This window comes from Zootermopsis nevadensis, unplaced genomic scaffold (genome assembly GCF_977971745.1).
Source record: "Zootermopsis nevadensis isolate Lab colony 2312 unplaced genomic scaffold, Znev_1.0 Znev_ptg000019l, whole genome shotgun sequence".
In the NCBI taxonomy this organism is placed as follows: Eukaryota; Metazoa; Arthropoda; class Insecta; order Blattodea; family Termopsidae; genus Zootermopsis; species Zootermopsis nevadensis.
In genome coordinates, this window is record NW_028259151.1 from 7146221 (window position 1) to 7172634 (window position 26414).

The window sequence follows — 26414 nt, forward strand, 5'->3', positions numbered from 1 at the left end:
TTTAAGAACTTGAATTGTTTTGTGAACTTAATCCTGTAAGAGTGAATGGTTGTATTAGTGATGATACATTTACACTCAATCCTTAATAGTACCTCAATGAACATGTGTATTCTAGACAGAACAAATTATGATCTTGTGAGATAGAATTAATGAGATTCTTTAAGACCTGGCTGAAACTTTAATGCATCTGTTATTTTTCACATCTGTGCTACATGCCTCATCATGTCATCTTCCTTGATATGATGGCGCTAAATGTTCCAGACAAAACTTGTAGTGATATTTGTGATTCCTACCATTTCTGATTTTGTACAGGTTTGTCTGTAATCATGTGGTCTCAGTATTATTTTCGATTTTGGTCATAAGCAGTCCCATGTTCTCTATTACCTCCCCATTCCTCCCTGCTTCCTTGTATTCTTCCTTCATAGTCCTTTTAATTTATGGTCACTTCTAGTTTATGCATCACTTCTTGCTTACTGTTCAGTTTATATTTAAGAACATAATAGGATGGTTTGTTTATAACCTTTATATGTGTGTAATTTAGTGAACTGTATTGTAGACTGTAATTGTTAAATTGCTGCCTGTCTTATATGTTTCTTAACCCATCTACTCTTGTAATACAAATAGTTGGTCTTAAAAGAATCTCATTTCAGTTGCTTCTAATCAACTTCTTTTCCTCATTGCCATATTCAGTGTTGGGCTTCTGCTTAATGTACTTACTGCTACCATTGCTATGTAGATTTATAATTTTGTCTACAGTGTACACTTTGTTGTTCCACTTATACACTTTACGTTTTTTTTAGTTTTATGATTTAAAAATTAAACAGCCTAAAAATATTAACCATGTGTATGAGAATATAAGGCACAATTATTTTTTAAATTGCATGCCCATAATACTAGGGTGCAGCTTATAAACAAAATATTTTATCATGACATGGTAAATGGTATGTATCACAACTAGTTAGAAAGTGTTGCATTACAGTTTCCTGTGTAAAGACACTGCAGATGTTTCAGTAATAGTAAATACAGTCGAACCCTGATACAGCACCCATGTATATGTCACCATCCTAAGAAAGGAAATATGTTGTGCATACTATATTAAAATTCAGGTAATTGTGCCATCCGTTAATCGGGGCAGCCATTTATTTGGGACAAATCTTAAAGAAGAAAAACAAATCGAGAAAATAACCGGAATTAGTATCGCTTAATTGGAACACCGTGCCGTTTAATGGGGACAGTGAGTGCTAGATGGTGCGCTTGTGGCATGGAGGAGTCAGTGAGTCATCGCTGATTCACTCAGTAATGAACACATGCATATTCAGACAGTGTATCGATTCTGCTTGCAACAATAAGTAGCAGGACCATTCAGAATTGCATTGCTCACTGTGGTTTTAAGCATTCAGGCTTGGAGATGCCAGATATGACCAATAGTGAAAATGATGCCATTTTGGAAGTGCAACACATCAGAAACTACAAAGAGTTTGGATGTATTGACAATATTCTTCAGTGTTACAATGAAAATGAAGATTATGAAGACGCAGTTGTTGAACAAATTGCAGCAAAACACCAAAAGACCAGGAAAGTGATGAGGACGACACACCTGAGCTTCAGCGAATGAATAACCAGAATTCCAGAAAATTTGCTGCTGGATTACAACGCTACTACATGCAAGAAGGCAATGAAGACAGTTCTGTATCTGCACTATATACCTGTGCGTATGTTGTTCAGTTTCAGTCAATCAAGAGAACACTAGGTTCAACAAATATTGACAGTAATTCAGCAGTTTGTCATACAAACCAATACTATTGTGATGAGTAAGCAGAATTTGGGAGATGGACTCTTTTGAAGTCTGGGTCTCTCGCTGTCTTGTTTTTACATTTGTCGCCCTCGGATATTTTGCAACCACTCTACTGGAAATTGCATTTTTGCAGGTTTAACAGGCAGTGTTTATAGTGTGATTGGTTGTCATTGACTCAAAATCAGATCTTTGCCATTCCTGGCCTTATTTTCTGTGATTTCATGAATTTTGTAGGTCTTATTGATTTATTATCGTAGCATATCCATTGACTGCATCTGATACAGGTGAATATGCTGGCACACAAGGTCTGGGTCTTCTCCGCCTTCACTCCACATTCCGTCATGACCTCAAAATATATGCCTCGGATGAGGGCCGTGTCCAAATGACGGCAGCAGCATTTGCAAAGGGTTTGTTGGCTTTGGAGGGAGAGCTGACTCCTATCCTGGTGCAGATGGTGAAATCTGCTAACACAAATGGGCTGCTGGACAATGATTGTGACTCTAGCAAGTACCAAAACATGTAAGTATCAGATGCAAGTACATTCTACCAAACATAGACCTTGAATAATGTGGTATCCAAGTGTTTCATTATTAGATCAGCTGCAATTGAGACCTAGATTTATTATAAATAATTGTATCTTATTAATTTAATTAACTGATACTAAGTGAATGTAATTTTCCTCCTTTGCTCTGTAGAGTTTTTTATGATTTCTCCTAGTACTAAATATATGTGAATCTAAAATCCTTAAAATTGTGAATTTCATAGTGAAAAACAGGATTTTAATTTTGTTGTAGGATTTTTTCTACTTTATAGCGGTCAGTGAGGAATAGAAAGTAATATAACAGAAAAAGTCTTCTAACAAAAGTTATAATCTTGTTACTAGCAACAGTAATATGTATTTTGCACATTATTACAGTTCTTTATAATCTGTAACTGTCACCGTAATGTTTATATATTGTCATTTTAAGAAATATTTGTGTTGTGGAAAAGGCAGGGAAATTGTGCCCCAAGTAGTTGATTATATTGTTCAGCATGTTTGTGCCTCCTTGGAGATTAGCTCTGATATGGTCATGCAGACCCTAAAGGAATTTGAATTCACCAGGTAAGAAAAGGTTAGGATTGACAGTGCTAGGAATATGTTGAATGTGCAGCTGTAGACAACTAGAGCTGGTCCTCTAAGAATGGCTATCCTTCACCATAAAAAAGTTTTTTTATCTGAATGTATACAGTAACGTTTTTAGGTTATCTTTTGGACAGTACAGATGAAAATTCAAGTATAGCATTAAAATAGATATTGTGGAATGGAATGAACTGTTTAGAGTACATATTGTATAATTGTGGGCTTTCATGTTATTGGTGATTTGTAATGTTCTGTTATCAAAGAAGTCACTGAAATCAGTTTCTTGATGAACAGGAAATATTTGTAAATGTAAAGTGTTATCACTTTATAAAAAAAAACTTAAGAAGTTGTCTTAACTCTTACTTTGTGAGATAGAGTTGAATCTTGTCTGTGTTATGGTTCATGTTTTGTGCAGGGCAAAGTCACGCCTTCATGAATTGATGCAACAGGATCGGGATTTCACAGCAGAGGATCGTGAGAAGATTAATCCTGGAAATGCACTCAGCATCTCCACTGCACTAGACTTTGTTAAGAATCCTGTCAAATGCTGTGAGCATGTGCAGGACTTGATTCAACGACTTATGGATATTGTGCGCATCAAGAAGGATGATACTAAGACCAAAGGTATTTCATATATAGCTGGTTGGGGGAACATCATGTTACACAGAATTTAACATTAAACATTAGATGTTACATTGGACGTGAAACTGGACAGTGAAGATGTGCAAACCCCAATGCAGTGAAACCTCGTATTTAGGTTTCTGGAATGTGTGTAGTTTCATTTTAATTTCCTGGGTTTCATGCAATTTTGTGTTTTTTTCTGTCAAGTGAGAGAAAGAGACAGGTGAAGTTTGTTTTAAACTGTTGGCTGCTCAAATGAAATTGGTTGCCATCTTGCAAGAGTTGTTGTGCCTTTCAATGTGTGATTTTTACAAGTTAGCTGCTATTATTATTATTATTATTATTATTTAATCTGTTGTCTGAGTGTGCTTTGTATACTGCAGTTGTTTTATTTAAATGTGTGTATTTTATGACAACACAAAAGGAAAGAAAGACTTTCCTTAAGGAAAAAAAAGCTCACCATACAACAAGAAATTGACAAACATGGGATGTTGCAGTGTGTAGTCTGGTAGAATTTTGCCATGTAACAGGCTAGTGTTTTATGAGATCTCAGGTAGACATTCCAAGACTCACCCAGATGAATGGGTACCCAAACAGGGCTGCCCATGATATAGGCAGATACTGTTAGTTATACAATTGGCATAAACAGCCTGACCCGCCCTAATTTTTAAGAATGTCTGCATTTAAGTGGATATCAGGAGGACACTGAAGACCAACTAGATGATTGAAACTGACATTTCAGACATGCTTATTGCTTCCATCATCAGGGAGATGACTCATCACACATACACCATAACCATTCCTCTCCATCCAAAATAAGGTTAGTAGAGTAGATCTTAGGGGAAAAAAGTAAAGCTATCCTGCTGTTCACCATGTAGGTACTTGCTTAATCTCAGCACTAGATAGGGGTGAGTGGTCAGCATCACACCCCAGTCACGCTGGTACCCATTGGACAGGAGGCTGGGTATGCCGCAGAGCCAGTCCTGACACAGAGTGTGGAGGAAAAATCTTTTGCCCTTGTTGGGGATTGAACCCTGGTCATCGAGTCCATAGTCAGTCATTATACTGGCTGAGCTACCCCAGAGGAGGATAATCAAAGATGTCCATATTTTTAAGAAAGATGTTTAAGTACGTAAATTATTAACATAATCCACAAAATTCTTGTGTTTTTCAGATGCTGTTTTGTACCATGGGGAGACATGGGAATTGATGGGAAGACGCTGGGGCAAGATTGAGAAGGACTTCTGCACCAAGAACAAGACTTTTGACATCTCGAAAATCCCTGATATTTATGACTGCATTAAGTATGACCTGCAACACAACCAGCATACTTTGCAATTTGAGCAAGCAGAGGAGTTATACATCAATGCCAAATACTTGGCTGACATTGTTATCCCTCAGGTATGTTTGCCATTTAGAACATCAGTGAGCTACTTTGTGTAGAGTGGCTGAATATGCTCTGAAGTGAGTTTTTGTCTGTTAACCTGCTTCGTGCCGATGTGGTTAGCACACCATACTCATGTTGATATTGTCACATCTGAAGAGTTCTGGAAGGTTTGTCTGTAATATTATATTCTTGGAGTGTCATCTATTGGCCACAATGTAACAGTCAGTGCTTTTGAATAGGAGGCACATTATTCTGTGTTCTTGTTGGCAGAGGGAAAGAAAAAATAATGTTTAGAAACCTAACAGCTGTTGTTAGTTTTAAACATGGCAGGTTGTACTACGGTGTTTTACTGTGGAAAACAGTGACATCATATTTACTCTGGTTTTGTACAGTTACTTGTATTCATTTTTCATTGGATAGCAGCCAGCTGCTCCACTCCACCATTCAGCACCAGCAAACTCATCGCGCACCCACTGCCTGCCCTATATAATGCCTTCTGTAATGATCTAACCTCATCCACCTTGAAAATGGCAACTGCAGTGTTTGCTAAAACACTGGTTAACACCAAATGTCTGATGCAGCTTTCACCTGAAAACCAAAGTTATACATTGTAGTCATTTTGTTCATATGATTTAAAGTGGGAAAATTCATAATTTTAACTTAAAAATAATGAAAATGATTTTGCATCATAAGTGTTATACTACATTTTGGTAGTTCATATATGAAACAAGGTTTTCTTGAAAGCAGAAATATTTTCCTGTTATTTGTAAGAAACCATATCAGTGACATTTGAGCAATATTTTATATGATTCTCTCTCTCTCTCTCTCCCTCCCCCCTCCCTCCCCCCCTCTCAGTCTGCATTTTACACAAAATGGTCTTAGGGAGTAGTTTGTGAACTGCCTTGACACTAAGAGGGATAAATACAGGTGCCAGAAATCTGCAGTCCTTATCTCCCTTTCATTGTTATTTATGATAAACCAGCTTTTATTAGCAGCCATATAACAAAGAACATATTCTATTTCATGTACCAGGCTTATTTGTGATTCTGCAGCTCTAAAACTAACTCATAATAAGGTCTTAATACTCTTTTCTAATGCATTTTGCTACAATATGGGTTGACAGAGGAGAAGTTGTCCAAAGGCGTGTATCTCTTGTTTCTGTCCCGTGTATGTACTGACATCAGAAGTCTGTGTGCTTCTCTTGCTATTCTTTGTTAAGTGTGATAATCAAAATTTATCATTTACCTTGTTTACTAGTACACATTCAATGTCCCATCTACCTTTGTGTTTTATGCAGCTGAGATCTAAGTCATAATGTCTTACAGTCTGTACACATGTATTGCAGGAATATGGGCTTACAGTGCAGGAGAAGTTGAGCATAGGGCAAGGAATCTGCACTCCTTTACTGAAGAAAATCCGAGCAGATCTGCAGCGCAACATTGAGGAATCAGGAGAGGAGACTGTCAACAGACTGAACCCACGGTGAGGAACCACAATGACTAAAATATGTTTAAATTGCCAAAGATCTGTTACAGTCATTGAACTATTCGGTGCAAATCTGACTAACTCTGTTGAGTAGAATCCTAATTAAAAAGCTGATAATCAGGTATTCTAGAAATTCTCTGGCTTATGTGGAACTAAATACACCATGTTTGCTGAGTCTCCTGTTCCTTACCTATATAAATCCAATGAAGTCTTGGTCAATCAGCTGTGTGACAATAGCATTGTAGTCCATCCAACATCTTGGAGACTGTTTCTGCTTCTGTCATCAGCTTTCCAGTTGTGTAAAGTAGTCTAATGGGTCAAAAGATTGAAGGAAACATAGGATCCTTTCCAGCTTCAGTATAGATATCACATTAGTTAGTATCTATCAACCCCAGGTCTGAGGGCACCTACAGGGAAGCCTTGATTATGGCTACCAACAAAACCACTCTTTGTAGTTATTTATGGATGGTGATTGGTAAGGGTAAACAGAGTTATCTACACAACATTGCTAGACTGACAGTACTTTGCACAGAAGTTAGTGCAGTTATAGGGTGAGTGGTTAGTGCCATCTGGTGCATATTTAATGCTTTATTTGTTACAAAAGTGTATCTATTTGTTCTCAAGTTGTTGTATGTGTGTGTGGACAGACTGAATGAACAAAATAGCAGCTCTACAGGGGCACTAAAGAATTTGATGTGTTCTAAATTTAATGTGCATGCTGTCATAAAATTTGCAAACCTAGCTTTAAATGTTGTAGCAATCCTTTGTTTAATATTTTGTAAATATTATGAAATATTATTTTAGGCTTGATGTACTTGTAGTAATGTGTTCAGTGTTTTGCAGTTACTCACATGGTGTATCAAGCCCAGGACGACACGTGCGGACTCGCTTGTACTTTACCAGTGAAAGTCATGTTCACTCACTACTAACTGTACTGCGCTATGGTGGTCTGCTCGATGTAAGTTGTTTTGTTTTTGTTTTAGCCTGGAATTGTAAACAATTGTAAGTGTGTTTTGTTGTGAGTTTAAATGATCGTTGCTTTGTAGGTACGGAAGGATGAGCAGTGGCGCAGAGCAATGGAATATGTTAGCATGGTGTCAGAACTCAACTACATGTCACAGATTGTTATCATGCTATATGAAGACCCTACCAAGGACCCTTCCTCTGAAGAGAGGTGAGTCAAGTCCAATTTTAACTAAAATGCCAACTCCAAAAGAAGACAAAGAGTTTTATTGTAACAGATTTTTTGTGTGTATCATAAGAATTTACCTCATATTCTTGGAGAGGGTAATCTCCCTGAGCGGGTCATCGAAGCCTCTCCAAGCACAAGACTTAATCTTCATTATGGTACTATCCTTTTGTGGCCTTGAAGAGGTCTGCTTTCTCTGTTTTCTAACCCAGCTGAAGATAACTTTTTCCTATTGACCCACACATTTTTCTGTCTCCCTGCCCCATCTCGTGGTTCTGACTAGCCTTTTTTTTTGCCAGATTCTCCTCCTAACCATATGTAAACAATCCACTTCCTAACTCTCCTCACTACATCCTGAAGATAGAGGCACTATGTTCCTCCGAAACACTGATACACAGCCAAAATACAACATATCGCAACAACCGAGTATACTGCTATCTCTATTTTATTATATATCTGAAATTTTATGTGATTGATAATATCGTGGATTTATCTTGAAATTTGGCCATGGCTTATGTTTTTTGCTTCAGGTTTCATGTGGAGCTTCACTTCAGTCCTGGGGTCAATTGCTGTGTTCAGAAGAACTTACCACCAGGTCCTGGATTCAGACCGCACAGCCGTAATGAATCTGTGGGCTCAAAGACTGTGGTGTGTATGGTTAGTTTGTAAACTACTTAATGATGTTGTATGACCTGCCAAGGCTGTTTAACATGAAATTAAAATAGAGACTGATTATGTATGATGAACAGGAAGGGATTGAGGAGGAAGCTGTCATGCCTTGTTTCATGGGTATGTGCGAGAATGACTACTCGTTTAATGCAAGTTTGAAACCAGAATTTGGAAATATGTTGATAATTGGAACAAGAACAAGAATTTTTTTAGTAGGGTTCCTCACCCCCACCCCCTTCATCTTGTATAATCACAACTTATAACATTAGCTATTCTTTCCATAATGAACCAAAGTGTACTACAGGTCCCTTTTTATGTCGTTGTCACCATTGAATCTGAAAATTATAAGTGCTGATTCTAGATCCTTTCTCCCAACTCACTGCATATAAAAATTCACCACAGAAGCTGAACATATGTAACAAGTAATATTTTTATTACATGGAATAATAACGTACACCAGTGTTGCAGTTGTTGACAGATTTATCTGTGGTGGAGAGATCTTCAAATAAATCTATGAGTTTGTGGTTATATATTAGCTTGTGTATCTGAATACAGTGCATGGCAGAGAACAGCATTATATAATGGATAAGACAGCTTGAGTACAAGACGGTTGTGAACATACAAGAATTTTATGTGTATGAAAATGTAAAATTTTGCTAAGGTACAAACAGTATTCAGTCTCTTATAAGTCAGAAGCATTATAGTTTGATCTAGCTTGCTCAGACTTTGTGAAATGTTTTTCAGCTAAGCCTTTCTTTATTATACAGGCTGACTTAAAAGTCATGCAGCCTGTATTAAAATATTTGTTAAGGGTTGCAGGTCAGTACATTTTTATTGGATTAATAGACATACACTATTGCTGTGATTACAAGCAGGTTACAATGTTACATGACTTGTCATGTAACTCGATATAATTGATCCATTCCAATAATTCATCATGTGCTGAAATAATATGCACTACAATCAGAACTCAGCTGAATGCAGTCTGACCTTATCTTCTGAATTCCTCATTACAAGAAACTGCGCTTAACATTCCGTTCTTTGATAACAGTTCTAACCCTAATAAAGAAAACTTTTAAATGGAACCTTATTTGATATCAAAACTTTCATTTAACTAGGGTGTTATTTATTTATATATATGTATATATTTATTTATTTATGTATGTGTATATTACTTTTTCATGGTTAAGAAGTGTTTAATCTTAATACTAATGTGTAGGTTGCTTAGGTTTTTAAGTTAGAATTGTTCAGAATATTAAAGCTAGTAATGTGTTTGAGATTTGAGGTTTTATAGCAGTAAAAATGCGGATTGTGATCTTCTGAATTAAAACGTTGTGTATTCTTGTAGGCACTTACTGATGTTTTGTAGGAACATATCATGTCCAGAGGACACCACATGGTAACACGTTTTCTCTTCAGGTAGAATTAGGAAAAGTACTGAAGACAGTTCAAATTACTGATGAGTGATGTAGGTATTTGCACCTGGACAGGGGAGAGTGTCTTGCCATTTTATGGCCTTTTCTTCTTCTTCTTTTTCCCAGTCAGAAGCAGGAGGGGGCAGTGAGGAGGGTACATCGTCAGGTGGAGTGCAGTGCGAGGGCAGTGAGAAGGGTTCAAGCCGTATTGATGAGGAGGAGCCCGAGTTAAACCTACTGGATGATGAGACTAGCTCCTCACACACTAAAGCTGATTATACTCCAGCACAATCCGTAAGTTATTTCATCCGTTCGATAGTTTAAATTGAATATTGTAAGTAAATTAAGTGGCTTTTTGTGAACATTCTGTGCCCCATTCCAGTTGCCATTATGGAAGTTATGATTATACGTATAATTTATTGCATTGAAGTTTGCTGATGGTGAGTGGGTGCATCTGGGTGGTTTTTAGCCCACAGCATGATGCATTTGAAGTTTGCCACATCTAGTATTTGTAGTTTGCTGGTGGTGAGTGTATTCAGAAGGTCATTGACCCAGAATCTGTCATCCATTAATGAGTGGTAAAAGGACAAATAGAGGCTAATAATATATGTGAAGAGAAGTGAAAATAGATTTTCCTTACTTCAGTGCTGTTACATACCATTAGTGAAGAACGCCATGTCCATGTCTGCATGTCTGGCCATCAGTCATTCGTGGTTTTCTTAGGACATAGGCAACCCGTATGACCAGGGTTATTGTTGTGCAACAGTTGAAACCATGGTTTTGTTGTTGGAACACATTGCCACACAGCAGTGAGAATAAAAGTAATTGTAAGAACACGTGAAACAATGTTCTTGACTACATTAGTACTGCAAATGACCCAGTGTCATTGTTTTGCCACATTGTTGCTCAACATTGGTTTTGGATGATATTGAGGCAACAATGACTAGCATGATGTGGCCGAAAGAATGTCTTCAAAATATCAGTGTACTCTAAAGAGTCTTGTGTTTTAGGTTTTCATTACAAGATGTATTATTTGTTAAAGTCAAAATGTGCAAAAAAATTAAGAAATTAAATGTAAATATGACAGCATTTATGTTTATGTGAAATAATGTATTTTTTAGATACGATACATTTGTTGAAACAACTAAACCCTTGTTGTTTCTTGAAATTCATTGTAATTTATATTTTTATGTATAATTATGTTATGCCCACTAATCACAGTACTTAGCTGTTTTCTAAGCAGAGATATTTTCTGTTAGGTCTGTAACTTTCAAACTGTTTAGTCTTACATACCTAGTAAAATTAATTTTAAGCAACCATCACATCAGCATTTTTAAAAATCCAGACACTTTTAAAGTATGATTCAAGGTGATCTTTGAAGGTGTGGAATTCCTACAAATTCTCATAAAATATCCTTTTCATTGAAAACTTATTAGGAGGGGACACACCCACAGACAGCATGCTTTATTACCCTTTCCTTTGAGTCACCAGTCTAATGGCCCTGAATAAATGTTATTATCTGTAGGCATCACCTGCCCCTTCAGATGAGTCATCTCTGTCAGAGAAACCGGAAATGCAGCAGCAGGGAGCTCGACTTGTATCCGAACCAATCCCTATAAGGTAGGTTGTTGCAAGTCTGACTGCATGAGAGCTTTATATCTTATGTGAAATAAACTTCGGAGTCTTCCAAAATATATGACATGATATGATGCAGTGTTAGGGGACAGCTATGACATCCATGTCTAAAGTGAAATCAACATTTGTCTAACTTTCCAATCCCTGTTTTTATGTATAGTTACACAGTGACTAAAATAATTAAATTCAAGATATATGACACATTTTATTGGTTCTGTTCATTCTATTACTAAAGTAGTAATCAGGCCTGATTTGACACCTGCTCCCATTGGCTAGGGATAGACTACTCCATTCACGGTCTGGATCCTATAAACCTAGCCCCACCCATCTGATTGGCACATTCATCGCCCTGATGACGGAGGAAGTATGACCTCTGAAACGTTGGTAAACATCTACCAGACTACACAGTGCAACAATCCAGAAGACAGAAATCTTCAACATGCTTATTATTGCTAAAGTTTTATCTTACCTCATAGTAGTAACCTCCGGTCTGTGGTTTAAGCAATATGTGAATGTTAATTTTACATTTTCATGATAACAGCTGAATTGACACTTGTCCTCAAACTTTTCGAATTTTGATTGTTTTATGTAAATTTTTTTAAATTTTTACCATTTGGGAGAATGTTCTAAATAAAAATATAATCTAATAAGTGTATTTTATGTTCTGTATGTGTACGTTCAATTTTTGAAGAATTAAGTTATTGGTTTCATGTGAAGTGTGGTTTATATGTTGGCTTATGTAAACCAAAGTTAAATTAACTTAACAACTTTTAATGTAACCCCCTCCAGCCAATAACAAATGTCATGTAATTCCATTTACTAGTTTTCTAGATGGATTTTATGGATATAAGAGCCCCATGTGTTCCTTTTTATGCACATTGTTCCGTTAACACACAGATAGTACGTGTTATTCTTTGTGTTCCTTTTGTCATGAGTTTTATTTTGGAGGTATGACTTTTTCAGAAGTGAGAGATACAGTTTTGCATGTGTTGTTATTCTTAAAGCATTTGATGGAAATGCTGTAAAGTAAGGTTTTGTGATTGGGTACTGATACAAATTTTTCTGGTCACAGGGCACCTCCAGCCCATGACCCACTGGACCTGGCTTCCCGATTGTCATCTGAGCTGGTGTCCCAACATTCCCAGCGCAGTCTTTCCTACACAAGTGCCCGGGCCATCAGCCCAGAGACAGAGCCTAGGGCACGCAGTTTTGACCACCGAGATGATTCAGGAGTAGATAAAGGTAATGTAACATTAGACCAGCCCCTCAGTTCAACATCTTTATAAGTTGCCCAGCCACAGTTGTAGCCAGCATAACGTTTCAAATATGTACAGCTTGCTGGAGGCTTCCTTCATTTTGTCATGTACTTGTTTATTTGGAATTCAAAGATGGGGCAGATTAGAGTCCTGCCCGATTAAAATTACATTTGTCATTACTGACCTTTATCCCCAATGGCAACTTTCTTATCAAGATTTTAGTTTTGAAATTATACAACTTTGTATGATTTTGCATAATATTTATGTAATCTATATTGCCTAAAAGAGGCTTGATATACCCAAAACTCAAATTTAGCTGGATCATATAGTAATAAGTAAGTATATAAATTAATTTTTAAGTATATTCCATTAAATATTCATCAGAAAAAAAATCAAGTTCAAACTAACAGACTTTTATACAAAAATCTCTATATCTGAAGCACATTTTCGTGTAACATCACCAGGAAATTTAAAAGATGTTTTAGTTTTTCAATAAGTAATGTCATGGCCCTTTTATTTACAATATAACGTCATGCAGAGGATGTAGAAAGGAAGAGGAACTTCCAGAGAGTATGGGCCCATGAACAATGTTGTAGGTGATAGCATCAGAGAATGTTCATGGTGTGATGAAATATTTGGTGCTGTCTCCTAACATGGTGTTTGAGCCCTTACTTTTGGACATGCATTTTCCTTTTTTATGTGTAATTAAATTAAAAATCTGTACATCATGTTTCAGACAATACTGTAATTCCATGTACTTGTAGTTTTGAATTTAACCTTTCAATTTATTTTTAATTAATCTTTTTGAATTGTACATTTTCCACTAAATGAATGGTTCACCTCCTCCAGCAAAGCTATGCAGTAACCTTGTTTATGATGACTGTTTCCAGCAGGGTCTGTACACATCTGTATCCATATTTGTTTGTGCATTTTGTTAATGTAACATAATTTTCTTTCTCTTTCCTTGTGCTGTGAGCTTCATTGTTTAATCTGTCATGTTTATGGTAATTGCACACAATAATTGTGTATGAACAGTTAAGACAGAAGAACCAAAGCTCTTGATATTGACAAGTACATTGTTTCTAATTATTATGTTTACATTCCTGATTTTTGATATATATTTTGTATGTTAGTCTTGTGTTTACCCCTCTTTCATGTGTAATTACACAGAACATGGTGATGGGTGCCTGGATTCCATACATGAGAGCTGAAGTTGGTTTGAATATCATACTATCTGCTTCTTCATTCTGTGAACTCTGTGACGTGAATTTTTAGGTATACTTGGTCTGATTTACTTTATTTGAGTCAGTATAATTTCCTAAATTTTTTTCTATTCACACACACTTAAATAATTATTTGCAGTTAATTATAGTTTGTAGTCATAGTCCAATTAATTTTGCTCCAATCCCAGCATAATTCTGATTTAGGGAAAGAACTGTGGTGGCTTAGACACACCAGATGTACTAGAAAATTCCATTCAGTGCCATGTTCCCAGTAACTTTGGGAACATTGACTTTCCCTTCCTTGCATATAATGACATCTAGACATGGATCTGCCTTTATGCCCCCCCCCCCCCCCCATATACGTACTGCTTGATTCCATGGTGGATAAGAATATCTTTGTCTTTGTTCTTTTAAGGTTTATTAGTGGGAAGGGGATCTTTGTTTTTGTAAGTGGAAGATGATAGTTGTTTTAATACCAGAACAACTGTCTATCTGATGTGAGGACTTCTTAAAAGGTGAAGCCAGAAATTGTGCTGTCAGTTCAGCATGTAATTTAGGGTATTTCAATTTCAAGAAGAGGATCGTTTATGTTTGGTAGCTGAGCCTTTATATTATGCTTTGCCATGAATTCATGACATTTACAGTGCAGCAGACACCAACATAACCAGCATAAGCAGTACTGAGTGGTAGGGCAGTTAATCAGAAAGCTGTTTAATCTGAGGTCATGTTCTTTGCTTGGAGAAACAATAAGTAAGTGAAAATTTAAAAAGAATGCAGCATATGGTGAAAAATCATCTCTGGCATAAGCTGTCGATAACAGTGATTTATCAGTTACAGGTACAATGGCTGTAATATTAATATTATTTGACTTATTAAATTTAAAGTGGTTGGTCTCAATCAAGCACACTTCAGCTCACAGGCACCCTTGCACTAGATGTGTTAAACCTAGATGTTAGATGCTATAACCTCAATAGCCAGTTAACCTTATCAGTGACTTGTAATTTAGTTCAACAACAGGCTCATCTGGTCCGAGGTCCCTGTAGCATGGAACTGCCTGCACCACTCCATCCCTTACCACCTTTCACTATATGGATTTGCCACACTCGCCAGCTGGAGGAACATTTTGTGTTCTGATAATTGCACATGCCAGAAAACTGCTCAACAATGCGCAACACAAATCTTGCTACAGGTTTTACCTCAGTCCTGTTGGCCCATCATCACTTTAGAACATTTTCAGTAATTACAAAGCACAGGTTACCCAAGGATCATGTTTTAAAGCATTAATCTTGGCAATTCTATTGGGAAACAGTTATGTTTTCTTTAATGTTGATTTTTAAATGCAACCTTTAGTGCCATATAGTGATACTATGTTGCATTCCATTATCATCATTAGTCACGCAGCAAAAGACTATAAGCATTTTAACATGCAGCTTAGCTTAACTGTTATCAGATTACTTTACCACCTTGGGCAAATCCAACCAACATCTTGTCCAATTGGCAGAGCAGTAGAGTATTCTCTGAACTATAGAGGGTCATGCATAACAGGATGTTTACACTGAATTTATTAGTGCATTGTTAAGCAGTGAGTCTGCCATGAGTATGATGGGTCTGCCTCTACCTAACCTCACTTAATACATCACACATCATTTGGCTGTGTGGGCTCTTGATTATTGCAATTGGATCTGTCAAGCACCATATGTTATTAATGGTTCTGATTAGATTAGAAACAAAATTATTTTCAGATGTTTTTGTTGAACATCATTGGTTGCAACAATATACATGTTTATCAATGAGTGATGTAATCAAGAACCCATTTTACAGTCATGGATTTAGAAGGTGTACTTTGCCCTTGTTTCCATTACTTAACATTTCATTCTGTTTAATTTAATATAATAATGTTGCTTTATTTCACATTATATTATATATGCATCTTTTATTTTCCTTTGATTCTAATTTATTAATTACTTATTTTTCTTTTTTCACATTTTATAATTTGAATGTTGGCATCACTATAATACCTCCCTTTTTTGTCTTGTCATCTCTTGTAAGTGCTTATATTTTCTTTGGTTATGTTGCTTGTGTGTTAATTAACTTCTGCCTTAACTTTGTGGCAGAAGTGAGACTTAATAAATTTGTTGTTTTGCATAGAACTAAAGTCTGAAATTAAGGGAGGCTTTGGTAACAGAGGAAACAGATATTGTTAGGGTTGGAAATTGGTCATTACAGAAGTGTGGGTTCACAGCCAGACCAACTAATGGGGTTTGTGGTGGACAGAATGTTTTTGTGTGGTTTTTTCTCTGAATTCTTTAGTTTTCCCTGTCAGTATATTTCACTGCTGTTCTGTATTCATATAATATATCATCTTGGGAATGCACAATGGGCTTATTAGCAGCCACAGTTCCACAGAGACGTACTCTTACCCCATCAAATAACTACAACAGTAATGAAGATGATGTGAGTTTTGGGTTATGTTAACAGTTTCTTTTTTAATTAACTATACTGAGGGTGCAGGTGCTGCCTCACTATATTTCATTGGTCATAAAGCAACTCTCTTGCTGGGGTTTCCTTCAGTTTGCAGCAAGATGTAAAACAGAACACAGTCTTCACTCTGACCAGCTCTCTTAACTTGCAGGTTTGTGTGTGAACACTGTAACTTATTTCCACCAGGCAGAGGGATTTTGTTTGCTTTGGATTTTCTTATAATTACTATTTCTTTTGCTTTCTCCCCCCTTCACCATCCTTACCTTCTGTTGTTTGTTCTGTTTGCTTTGCACTGTGTCTTTCTGTAAATGCTTTCAATGTCACTGTCACCTCCAGTGGATTCCTGCCACCTGTGCGTGCCACCACCATGTGTGTCATGTCGGGTGGCAGCTGTGCGCCTCTGTCACTCTCATTCCAGTCCTAGTCTTCCCTCCCCAAGTCATTCTCTTACCCTACCACCAGTCCCTAACACTCTCACTGTAGACCAGGGTTCGGCTGGTGGTACCATGGTGGCAGTGGGTGGGCGGCGCCACCGCCACAGTATCTCGGGCCAGATGAGCTACTTCAAGATGTTGGGATTTGGTCCTGTGGTGGTAATGGGAGCTGGAAAGAAGATGTCTGGAGCTGGAACTGGTGGATCAACCAGCAGCCTGTTCAGTACAGCTGTCATCAGTGGATCTTCGAGTGCACCTAATCTGCGAGACATGATTCCCAACTCTGCTTCTGTTTCAAGTAAGAAGTTAGCTGTTCAGCTGTTCTTCTGTGGAGTGTTTAAAATTTTATATTCTTGCTAATTTACATCTCTGGGTAATGAAGCCAGAACATTCAGAATTTGATGTAAAAATTTTGTAGAGAACTGCATGATAATACCCTCTGTGGATGAGCATAATGTGTAAGGAATTTCATATTTAAAGTTAATAAGTTACACAAGGCCATACATATAACCACACAACAATAACAGTGATGATGACTTTACCACATCATATAATCTATTTTTCAAGAATACATCATTCCCACATTGTGATCTACTTTACTAAAGTACATTCGAATGCCACCTGGTGGAATGAAACAATCAAATTGGTCATATTTTGTTTGGTAGAAGAAGAAACTCAAGTATAGTTAGGTTATAGTAATGGTCAGTGTCTGCTCCAAAACTCAATAGTGTTTGCATTCCAGATAGGTGTTATCTGCATATTACAAATATCTAACTTACAGCTGAAGAAAGAAACACACATGCATGCATACACATTCACATACATACAGATATTATGACATCAAACTTTCTCAAACTGTGTCTTGGAGATGAGACAATGATGTCTGTGTTTCATGCCAGCAATTGAAGGATGTGGGGGTGTTCCACCAATCAGGCCGCTGGAGACCCTACACAATGCACTGTCTCTGCGGCAGCTTGATTCGTTCCTGGAGGTCATGACGTCTGCCCCGCTGTTCCGAACGCCCACATCTTCGCCTCCCAAGAATCCATCAACACCTCTCCCATCTACTGCATCAATGCAACATCCTCCTCTTCATCTACAGTCACCCAGCAGCAGTGAGTATTCTTATTCATTTATAGGTATCTGTTATGATTTATTTTAATCAGGATCTGCTTTATGCTGTAGGTCACATGATTTTAAACCACTCTGACTGAGGTCTCATAATTTTCTTTGGTCATAGTGGTCCATTCACTGTTCTATAATGTGAGTATGAAGATTTCTGTCTTCTGGGTTGTTGCGCTGTGTAGTCTGGTAGATGTTAAACGTTGGTTAACATCGACCAGACTACACAGCGCAACAACCCAGAAGACAGAAATCTTCAGTACTGTATTCTTAAATGAATAAAAGATTACTTGAGTCCCTCAAGTAAGAATTAGAACCTGCATCATCAACAGATCTAATTATGATGGGTGGATAATATTGCTTTCAAATGTGGATTTAGTTAACGGAAAACAGTTAATAATATAGATTACCTGAAAGAAGTTTAAAATATTTGCAATCAGAATTATGTTCAGATGTAGTGGGTTCAAAAAATCCTCAAAATAGCCAGTGTGCACTTTCTCAATGAATAAGATTTTGTTCCTGTCAGTTTTCCAATTTTAACCATATTACATTAAAAATTAAATGGTAAAAATAACAGTCTTGAATGCAGAAATGAGATGTGGTAAAGGTAAAGTTGTCCCTGATGCTTAACTAAGCACCACACCATGAAGAGGTGGAGATATAGCTTCACACCCTGTCCACTTTACCTCCAGGGAATGAACCACAGGTATGCATTGGATAGTCTGCATTCAGTAGCCAAGAGAAAAATATCTAGCCACCGTTGGGAATCAACCCTGGTTGACATGACCTGTCTTTTTTCAAACAGGTCTTGTGTGGAGTGGGCCTCCTTCATTTGTATCAAGCAGTGGGCCATCTTCTCCAAATGGGATGTCTGATATCTTCATATCACGTGGAACTGCAGAGAGCAGTGAGATGTCACTGTCAGCCAGTCTTATCAGTAATGATGGGTATGCATAGTTTTAACAGCTTTTTATATTGCATGATGTGAGCAGTTTTCTCATATTGTGTGTTGGGAGTCACAGACAATAATGTAACTAACGAGACTGATTCTGCCATCTTCTGATAATATATTAAATTATGTTTTCATGTTCTGTGCAACTGAAAATGCCATAAAGGAATGTCCTTAACATTTCTACAAAAAATACATCATATCTGAAGATAGCTGTCTTCAGGGCTGTTTCGCCTTGTAGTCAGGTTTCAGAGGTCCTAACCAGACCCGCCCAGGCCACTAACCACTACTCTGCCCTTTTCAGGGCACATCCAGCCCTGGCCAGTGCTCCCTTCCAATCTCCTGTTTCCTTCAACTCCTATCTCCCACAGATCCCACCTGAGATTATCCTCCCATCTACGTCTAGGTCTCCCCAGTGGTCTCTTTCCTTCAGGCTTCCCGACCAATACCCATTGCACCCCTCTTGCCCCATCCATGCGCGCCACATGCCCCACCCATCTCATTCTTGACCCAGTCACCCAAACAATATTGGGGAAGAACAGGTCTGCCATTCTTTAATGAAAAGTAAAAACATGTTTATTTCTTGTTAGTTTCAAATGCATACTCTTGTTCAGAAACACCAGAATTGTATGAAACTTTATGTAGAAAATTCCAGCGTGCAACATAGGTGAGTAAAAACATTGACGGGGCAGTTTCCCTATACCAAATTTTTCCACTTCTGGCTTATTGCTTCATTTGCAGGAGTACTGGATCTTCCAGTTTGCTAGAAATTCATTGTAACCCAAAAATGCAATTAAGAAGGTGAGAAACTGATTTTTAACTCTCATTGGCCTTGTGGCGTGCTGTGAGTGAAGTACCAGTGTTGCAGGTATGGCGATCTAACTGCCACTCTGGCCAACATCTTCCCAACAATGCTCGACCAGGACCTAAGCAATGTGGGTATCCTCCTAGAGGGCAGCACTGACTTCTACCCACAGCCTCAGGAGGAGGAACCAAGACAAATTGTTGTGCCTGAGAATGAAACTCTTCTTCAGTTCTCAGTCACCGGTGGTGATAGTGGTGACATTACTCCTGTATCTGTGTCAGCCAGCTCCGAGTTTGACTTCACGTCTGCAGCCGATGGCGCTCCCCAATACAGTGGAGAGACAGAAGCCTCTGCTAGTACTGATGTGGATATTACAGTCATGGATACAAAAGACAGTGAGAAGAACAAGGCTGTGCAGGAGGAGACAGGCAGGTCGGGTGGGTCATCACTGCTTCTCAGGAGTGTGGAGACTCTTGGCAGGAAGGAGGCCACCAAGCTGGTAGGACAGTGGGTGCTGGAAAGCTCTACCACACTGGTGACAGTGGACCCCGCAGAGGAGGAAGACAGGACCATCACCTCCTCCATGACTGCAACCTCTCCTGCTCGCAAAACCATCTTCCAGGTAAATGTGTTTCGTTGACATTCCTACTATAACTTGCCTTAGTGCGATAGCATTTAACTGACAGTTTAGGGAAGAATTTGAGCATGTTTTCATTTTTCATTTAAATGCTTCCATCTACATAGAAATCTGAAACACTTCTAAATCAGTATCTTTAGTACAATCTATTTATTCTAACTGCTTTAAACTGAAAAATACACACTAAAATTAAATAAATTTTAATTATGCAATTTTCACCATGGACTTTGCTATTCAGTATAGAAGTTTACATCAACATTGTACTGAACCAGCAACAGACATTAAACAATTGTTCAAAAAGTGGCAGAATTGTAGTTTTTAGTACAAGTGCTTAAATTTTTCTAAGCTAAAATCGTAAATTAAGTGTTCACTGTCACAAGTTATAGTCATTGTGTATGAGAATAAGAGTTAATTTTTCTTCAGCCATTAGATCCTTTCTCTTAGGTTGAACTGTTGTTCTCAAAACCCTCTTCATAATACAATCTGTGATACATACTTAACCATTTACGGTACAGTTTTCTCCTCAACTCATCCTCCGAATGGGAATAAAAAAATGTACCAAGTGAAAGAAAGGGGAAACTTTGAAAGTTGATATCACACAGTGAAGCAATGATATATCATTATTAGCTGTTATCAGGAAAGTCCAAGATAGGCAGGAGGGTTTGCAATTGAATGGGACACATCAGCTATTGGCATATGCTGATGATGTGAATTTATTGGGTGATGATATAAATACAATGAAGAGGAACACAGAAGTTTTACTAGAAGATAGTAGACAGGTGGGGCTAGAAGTAAATTCAGAAAAAACTAAGTACATGTTAGTAGAATTAACTTAGGATGGCTAATAAATCCTTTAAAAGTGTGACAAAGTTCAAACATTTGTGAACAACTATAAGTTTGTCCTGCTACGTGCCATACAGGCGCTTGGGTGAGTGGAGGTATAGCTCCTCTCTTTCTTGACCTCAGCACTAGATGGGGGTGAGTGGTCAGCATCACGCCCCGGCCGGCTTTACCCCCGGGAAAGGACCCTGGTACCCATTGTAGAGGAGGCTGGGTGGGCTCCAGAGCCGGTCTGGACGCAGAAGGTAGAGGAAAAATTCTCTGCCCCTGTCGGGGATCGAACCCCGGCCGTCCAGCCCGTAGCTAGTCACTATACTGACTGAGCTATCCCGGCTCATAAGGAACAACTATAACAAATCAAAGAGTGCTGGGAAGACCTAGATGTAGATGGGAGGGTAATCTCTGGCAGGATCTGTGGGAGATAGGAGTTGAAGGAGACTGGATATTGTTGGTCCAGTGGAGAGCTTTGGTTAACAACCACACTCTGTGACCAAGCAGCTGATGTTCAGCACTGAACTGTTGCCACATGTTCATGTAATCCTGGTATCATGATGTTGCAGGTGTTTGGGAGCCCAGTGTCTAGGTATCAGTCCAGCAAGACAGTGCTGGGCTGTGCATCTCCAAAGCAATGCACGGCAGTGCCCATAAGGGAGGACAGCCTGGAGGTGTTGGAAGGGGGAATCCTGCAACATGTTCCCATCAGCGTAAGCAAGGAGTGCCAGCTGTCATCACCAGTTTCCACTGCAAGGGAAGGCAAGCTGGAGTCGTCAAAAAGTCCAGAGCACCACAGTCACACACCAGCATCCGTTAGCCCTGTGTCCTCCAGCCCTTCTGAATCATCACCTTTAAGGAATGCCACAAATAGACAGAATCTGCAAGAACCAAAACGTCCTCTAGTGTCTAGCTTCACAAAAGAATACAAACATTACACATCCAGTATTAGCACTACCAGGTCCCCACAGTCAGATTCTGGTGGAAGTACAGAAGGTTCCTACAAATCTGTCAAAGATCCAGAATCTGTAGGGAAGCTTCCAAGCAGTTTTTCTTGCTTTGGAGAAGATACATCAACAGCACTTGCAGCAGGTCTGGCAGAGGAAGGATTTGGCTCACTGAGTAGGCAAAGGTTTAGTAATGAGAATGGTGTGAGCTCAGAAGAGCTATTTGAAGAAGCAGTCCCAATCCTTACTCTTGCCAGCAGCCTTACAGATAATTCCTCCATATCTAGGGGCTTTAACATTATGAAAGATGAGGACAAATAGCAGAAAGTGGATTAAAATCCCCCAATTCTTGGATCTTACAAACTGTATGATGCACATTTTTCTTCATTTGTATGCAATATTTATTGTTTCACTTTATGTATTCTGTCATGAGGTCACTTACCCACATGCATCTTATAATAAGAAGTTGAACTTGTGGGTAAACAGGGCCCCAGAGACATTTTGGTAGCATGATATATCAAAGAAGTAAATAATCTGGTGACAACTGTGACATCAATGGCTTGAGAATGTGGAAGCTCAGTTGTGTTACAATATAAGACATGCCTACATAAGATACTTAAGTAGCAGTAGTTCTCCAGTTATATATAGGTTGCAGTGTGTGCACTTGGTTGTATGTCTTGACATTTGTTACTGCATTGTAAAAAAAAATTCTCATCCACACAGTGAACCTGTGGGCAGTACACAGTCCTGAAGCTTGATTTTAATGGTAAATGTAAGATGGTCTTATCAGTCTACTGAAGAAGAATGCACAAACTGAAGAGGCTGTGTTGAAGTAAAACATCATCCCTATTTTAAGAGTTTGGTTGCATCATGTTGGCTACAGTCTTGTAGTTCATAGTATTATTACTACTGCAGATGTGCTGCTGTCCAACAGATCTTGTGTTGTTCCATGTATGTACAATTGAGTTCAGCGACTTCTTTCTGCCTAATTTCTGTGCCTCATTGTTGTCATCCTTTGTACTGTTATGACAGTCTGTTTTTCAGGCATTATCAATGCTGTATTTTTGCAGCTCATGTTGATCACTATCATTTCAGAGATTATGCATAATCGATAGCACTTATTTTTTCCATTCTTCAAGTGTTTATAATTTGGAGGGATTCCATTAACCCTTATACAGATGCTTGATGCAGATGTTCATATGATTATATACCAACCAATTTTTAACTTTGTTGTTTCTTATCATCTAGGAATTATTGCATTGTATACCCAGGACCAGTTTTAAATCTGATATTCAGATATTCCAGATCATTAGAGTTTTGTTCATGGATCTGTATGTGTGAGCACTTCCCCTGATGATTATGTTTTGAAATATGTATGAAGTGAAAAGAAAAGTTTAGATTGTGGTCTTGTAGGTGGTATAATTGGCTAGGTGCTCTTGCTTGTTCCTCATTGCATTCATCTTCTGGTTGACTCCCATAGTCTGGAATCCGCCACTCTTGTTCCTTGTGGACCATAGTTAATGCCTTCGGTTTGGATGCAAATGAAGTGGCTCTCTGGTTAATTGTCTGGAAGGTGATCAGATTTCTCTGGGAGATGCTGGTTGATGTAATGGGAGGTGGTTTGTGCTATTCATGGATACAAAGCACACCATCGGAGATGTGTTTTAGTATTGTGTTATTCAAACACACACACCAACACTTTGAAGATAGAAAATGGTTAACAGGTGATTATGGGAAGATTTGCAGTAATACAGTTTCTTGTAGTTACATATACTGTCTTGCTATGCTAAATTTTGGAACAGTGGGTTTTAAGTTGAGGTAATTTGGAGATGAAACTATTTAGACTGATGTGTTTTAACCCAGTCTTACTGGCATACAGAGTTATGTCAGGCAAGGTAGGTGCTACCTGACAAATAGGAGTGTGTCAGGAAAGCCACTGTATGAACAAGTCACTTTAAGCATCTCTTCAAACATTTGAAATTTTGAAGGATTGTCATTGGTTGTTGGTATGCGATAAGATTTTAACTCTGTTGCATGCATCATTGGAACAGACATTTCTTTCTCTCTTGACAACACCATATTCTGGAATTACCCCCAACCACAATATGCTTTTGTCAGGTTGTTATGCACAAGTATTTCTTGTAATGTTTGTAGGTAAGTTGTTGACATTATGTCAAAGAGCAGTTTCACCAATTGGCAACATGTAGATCATCAAAGACAAACAGTATAGTTGGATGGGAGGAATGATGGTTTCTGCATTGTGGCAAAGGATGTTATGTGATAGGCATTCCTCATCGGCTAAGATTTGAAGGGTGCGAGGTAGAACAGGCACCCAATCTGTGGGACTGAACTACATCGTCACTTTAGCGAGTGCAGGTACATAAAGATCATTATAGTCTTCCTTATGAAAATGTGTCTCATATCAGCATCAGTTTCCTTACCATATATGCCTGTCATAGTAGTGATTTAATCATGGCTCATTACTGCTTAGTTTATTCAAGCAGATTTTTGAAGGCCAAAATAAAATAACTTATGTCATTGTGGCCACTCTGTAATTATGCATCCACACTGGTCATAATGTGCGTACAACAGAGAAACGTTACTTTCGATGGTTGTACGGAGCAGATCTTATGTCATACTACCTCGTTCCCAATCCCCTTGCCTTCTTTAAGATGCCAAGATAAATGATGCAAACAGTATATTCTGAAATGTAGACTTTTTCTCCTAGACAAGAGGCAAAGAAGTGAGTTGAAGGTATGTTTATAGACCACTGGCCATAAATAGCATTGGAATTAAAATTGCAAATACAGTCAGTCCAAAAAGCTGCAGAACAGAATTGGCCTGCAGTCAGAAAATGTCCATTATGATGAGGGTGCCAGAAAGAAGCTCTTGTTTCATATAACATTTTTGAGGCATGTAGCATTAATAAATGGATGGTGCCGATTATATCGGTTGCCGTAATGTAGTTCTTATTGTAGGCCATACACATTCTAATGCAGGTACACTGTATTTAGAAAAGGAAAGCTTGTATAGATCTTTAAAGGTAGTTCAAAGCTGGTTGGTGCAATGGTAATGCCCAATTCCACAAAGGAGTCTTTCTTTCTAGACTGTGATTCTGGTTCATATGTTCACTGAAGTTGAGAATTTTGTTTTTGTGCTCTTTTATGTCTGTTGGCACGCTGATACCATCTGAATCAAACTTCATGCTGTCATAATAGTGTAACTAATATCAGTGTTGTATATAGAGTATCCTGTAGTTAACCAGGTTTGATGTCAGAGATCTTTGAACTAATCTGAAATGCTCTGCAAACCAATTAGTTCAAATTCCTTTATGAAAAATCATACTGGATTACATAATGTAACAATCACTTTAAGCCCCAAGTTACAGAGAAATGTGTTATGTCACAAGCCTATAATGAACAACATAGCTGTTGTAACCCACATAGAATAACCCGTGTACCTGAACAGTGGTGTGCAATCATTCGTGATATTTTTGTGATATAGATTGTCATCATGTTACTTAAAATGTGAATTATGATATTTTTAACTTGTAAGGTCTTGCTCTACAATGACAACGATAATGCAGTGTTCTGAATTGTGTATTTGTTTTATACCTTCATGACCCTCCTTCACCATTGACTGCAGGTATCACTTCTTCCCAGTCCTTAACAACTAAAACCACCTCCATGAGTTTCAGTAGCAAAAGAGTGGTGTGGGAAAACAAATTTTCTGAAATGGTCAAGATTGTTCATGCTCCCAGTTCAAGTGACTTGGTAAGATTGTAATATGACACTTTTCATATATTTTATTAGTTTGGTCAAATTTCTAATGTTAATGGGTGTGACATTATTGAGCACAACATTCAGAGAGGCACAAAACTTAAATAACTTGTGCATGAGATGTGTATATGTAACTTTAAAATTACAATGCCAGGAAATTACTTGGTTAAACTTAAATATGAATTTAAACTTATATATACCAGGTGGCTAAAAAATGGTAAAAATGAACACAACTAATTTCATGTACCAAAATATCTATTCAGTTTGGTTGATTTGTAAAACAAAAATATTTTCATTTTGAATGCATAAAATAAGAATTTTAATTCAGTTGCATTCATTATCAAAATTGTTACCATTGTTCTTAAAAAAAACCACTTCTTTACACAACCTGATTTATATACACAAATATGCTTTCACACATTGTAGCCACAATTGTAGTGAGAGTTGCAGCCAAGAAGTCCACAGCTGAAACTGGTATTGCTGATACAGTATGTAATTAAATAGTATGAAGATCAGGCAGTCAAGACAGGTGCACATACAGATGTGGCAGTGCTGTAAGCCTATATGACCTTCTGATGGAAAGAAGCTTACAGCAAAGGTATGAAGTTTAATATTTGTTCTTGAAAGGAAAATA

At 37.9% G+C, this 26414-nt stretch overlaps 1 protein-coding gene across 16 annotated transcripts in view; it reads left to right on the plus strand.

The window, feature by feature from the left end:
- Positions 1 to 25596, plus strand: part of l(1)G0196 (inositol hexakisphosphate and diphosphoinositol-pentakisphosphate kinase) — a 52164-nt gene extending 26568 nt beyond the window's left edge. For 13 of the 16 annotated variants that reach the window (XM_087351549.1, XM_087351556.1, XM_087351552.1 and 10 more), the window contains 15 exons: positions 2080 to 2314; positions 3331 to 3539; positions 4711 to 4937; positions 6269 to 6405; positions 7252 to 7366; positions 7455 to 7582; positions 8128 to 8254; positions 9808 to 9975; positions 11207 to 11301; positions 12389 to 12558; positions 16613 to 17008; positions 17610 to 17825; positions 18638 to 18779; positions 19650 to 20208; positions 21624 to 25596. In XM_087351549.1, coding sequence (XP_087207675.1) covers positions 2080 to 2314; positions 3331 to 3539; positions 4711 to 4937; positions 6269 to 6405; positions 7252 to 7366; positions 7455 to 7582; positions 8128 to 8254; positions 9808 to 9975; positions 11207 to 11301; positions 12389 to 12558; positions 16613 to 17008; positions 17610 to 17825; positions 18638 to 18779; positions 19650 to 20208; positions 21624 to 22322 — 3623 coding nt within the window. In that variant the 3' untranslated portion in view covers positions 22323 to 25596. The remainder of the gene's footprint in view (positions 1 to 2079; positions 2315 to 3330; positions 3540 to 4710; positions 4938 to 6268; positions 6406 to 7251; positions 7367 to 7454; positions 7583 to 8127; positions 8255 to 9807; positions 9976 to 11206; positions 11302 to 12388; positions 12559 to 16612; positions 17009 to 17609; positions 17826 to 18637; positions 18780 to 19649; positions 20209 to 21623) is intronic. The other 3 variants (XM_087351553.1, XM_087351559.1, XM_087351560.1) reach the window with 2 other exon arrangements.
- Positions 25597 to 26414: the final 818 nt, after the last annotated feature.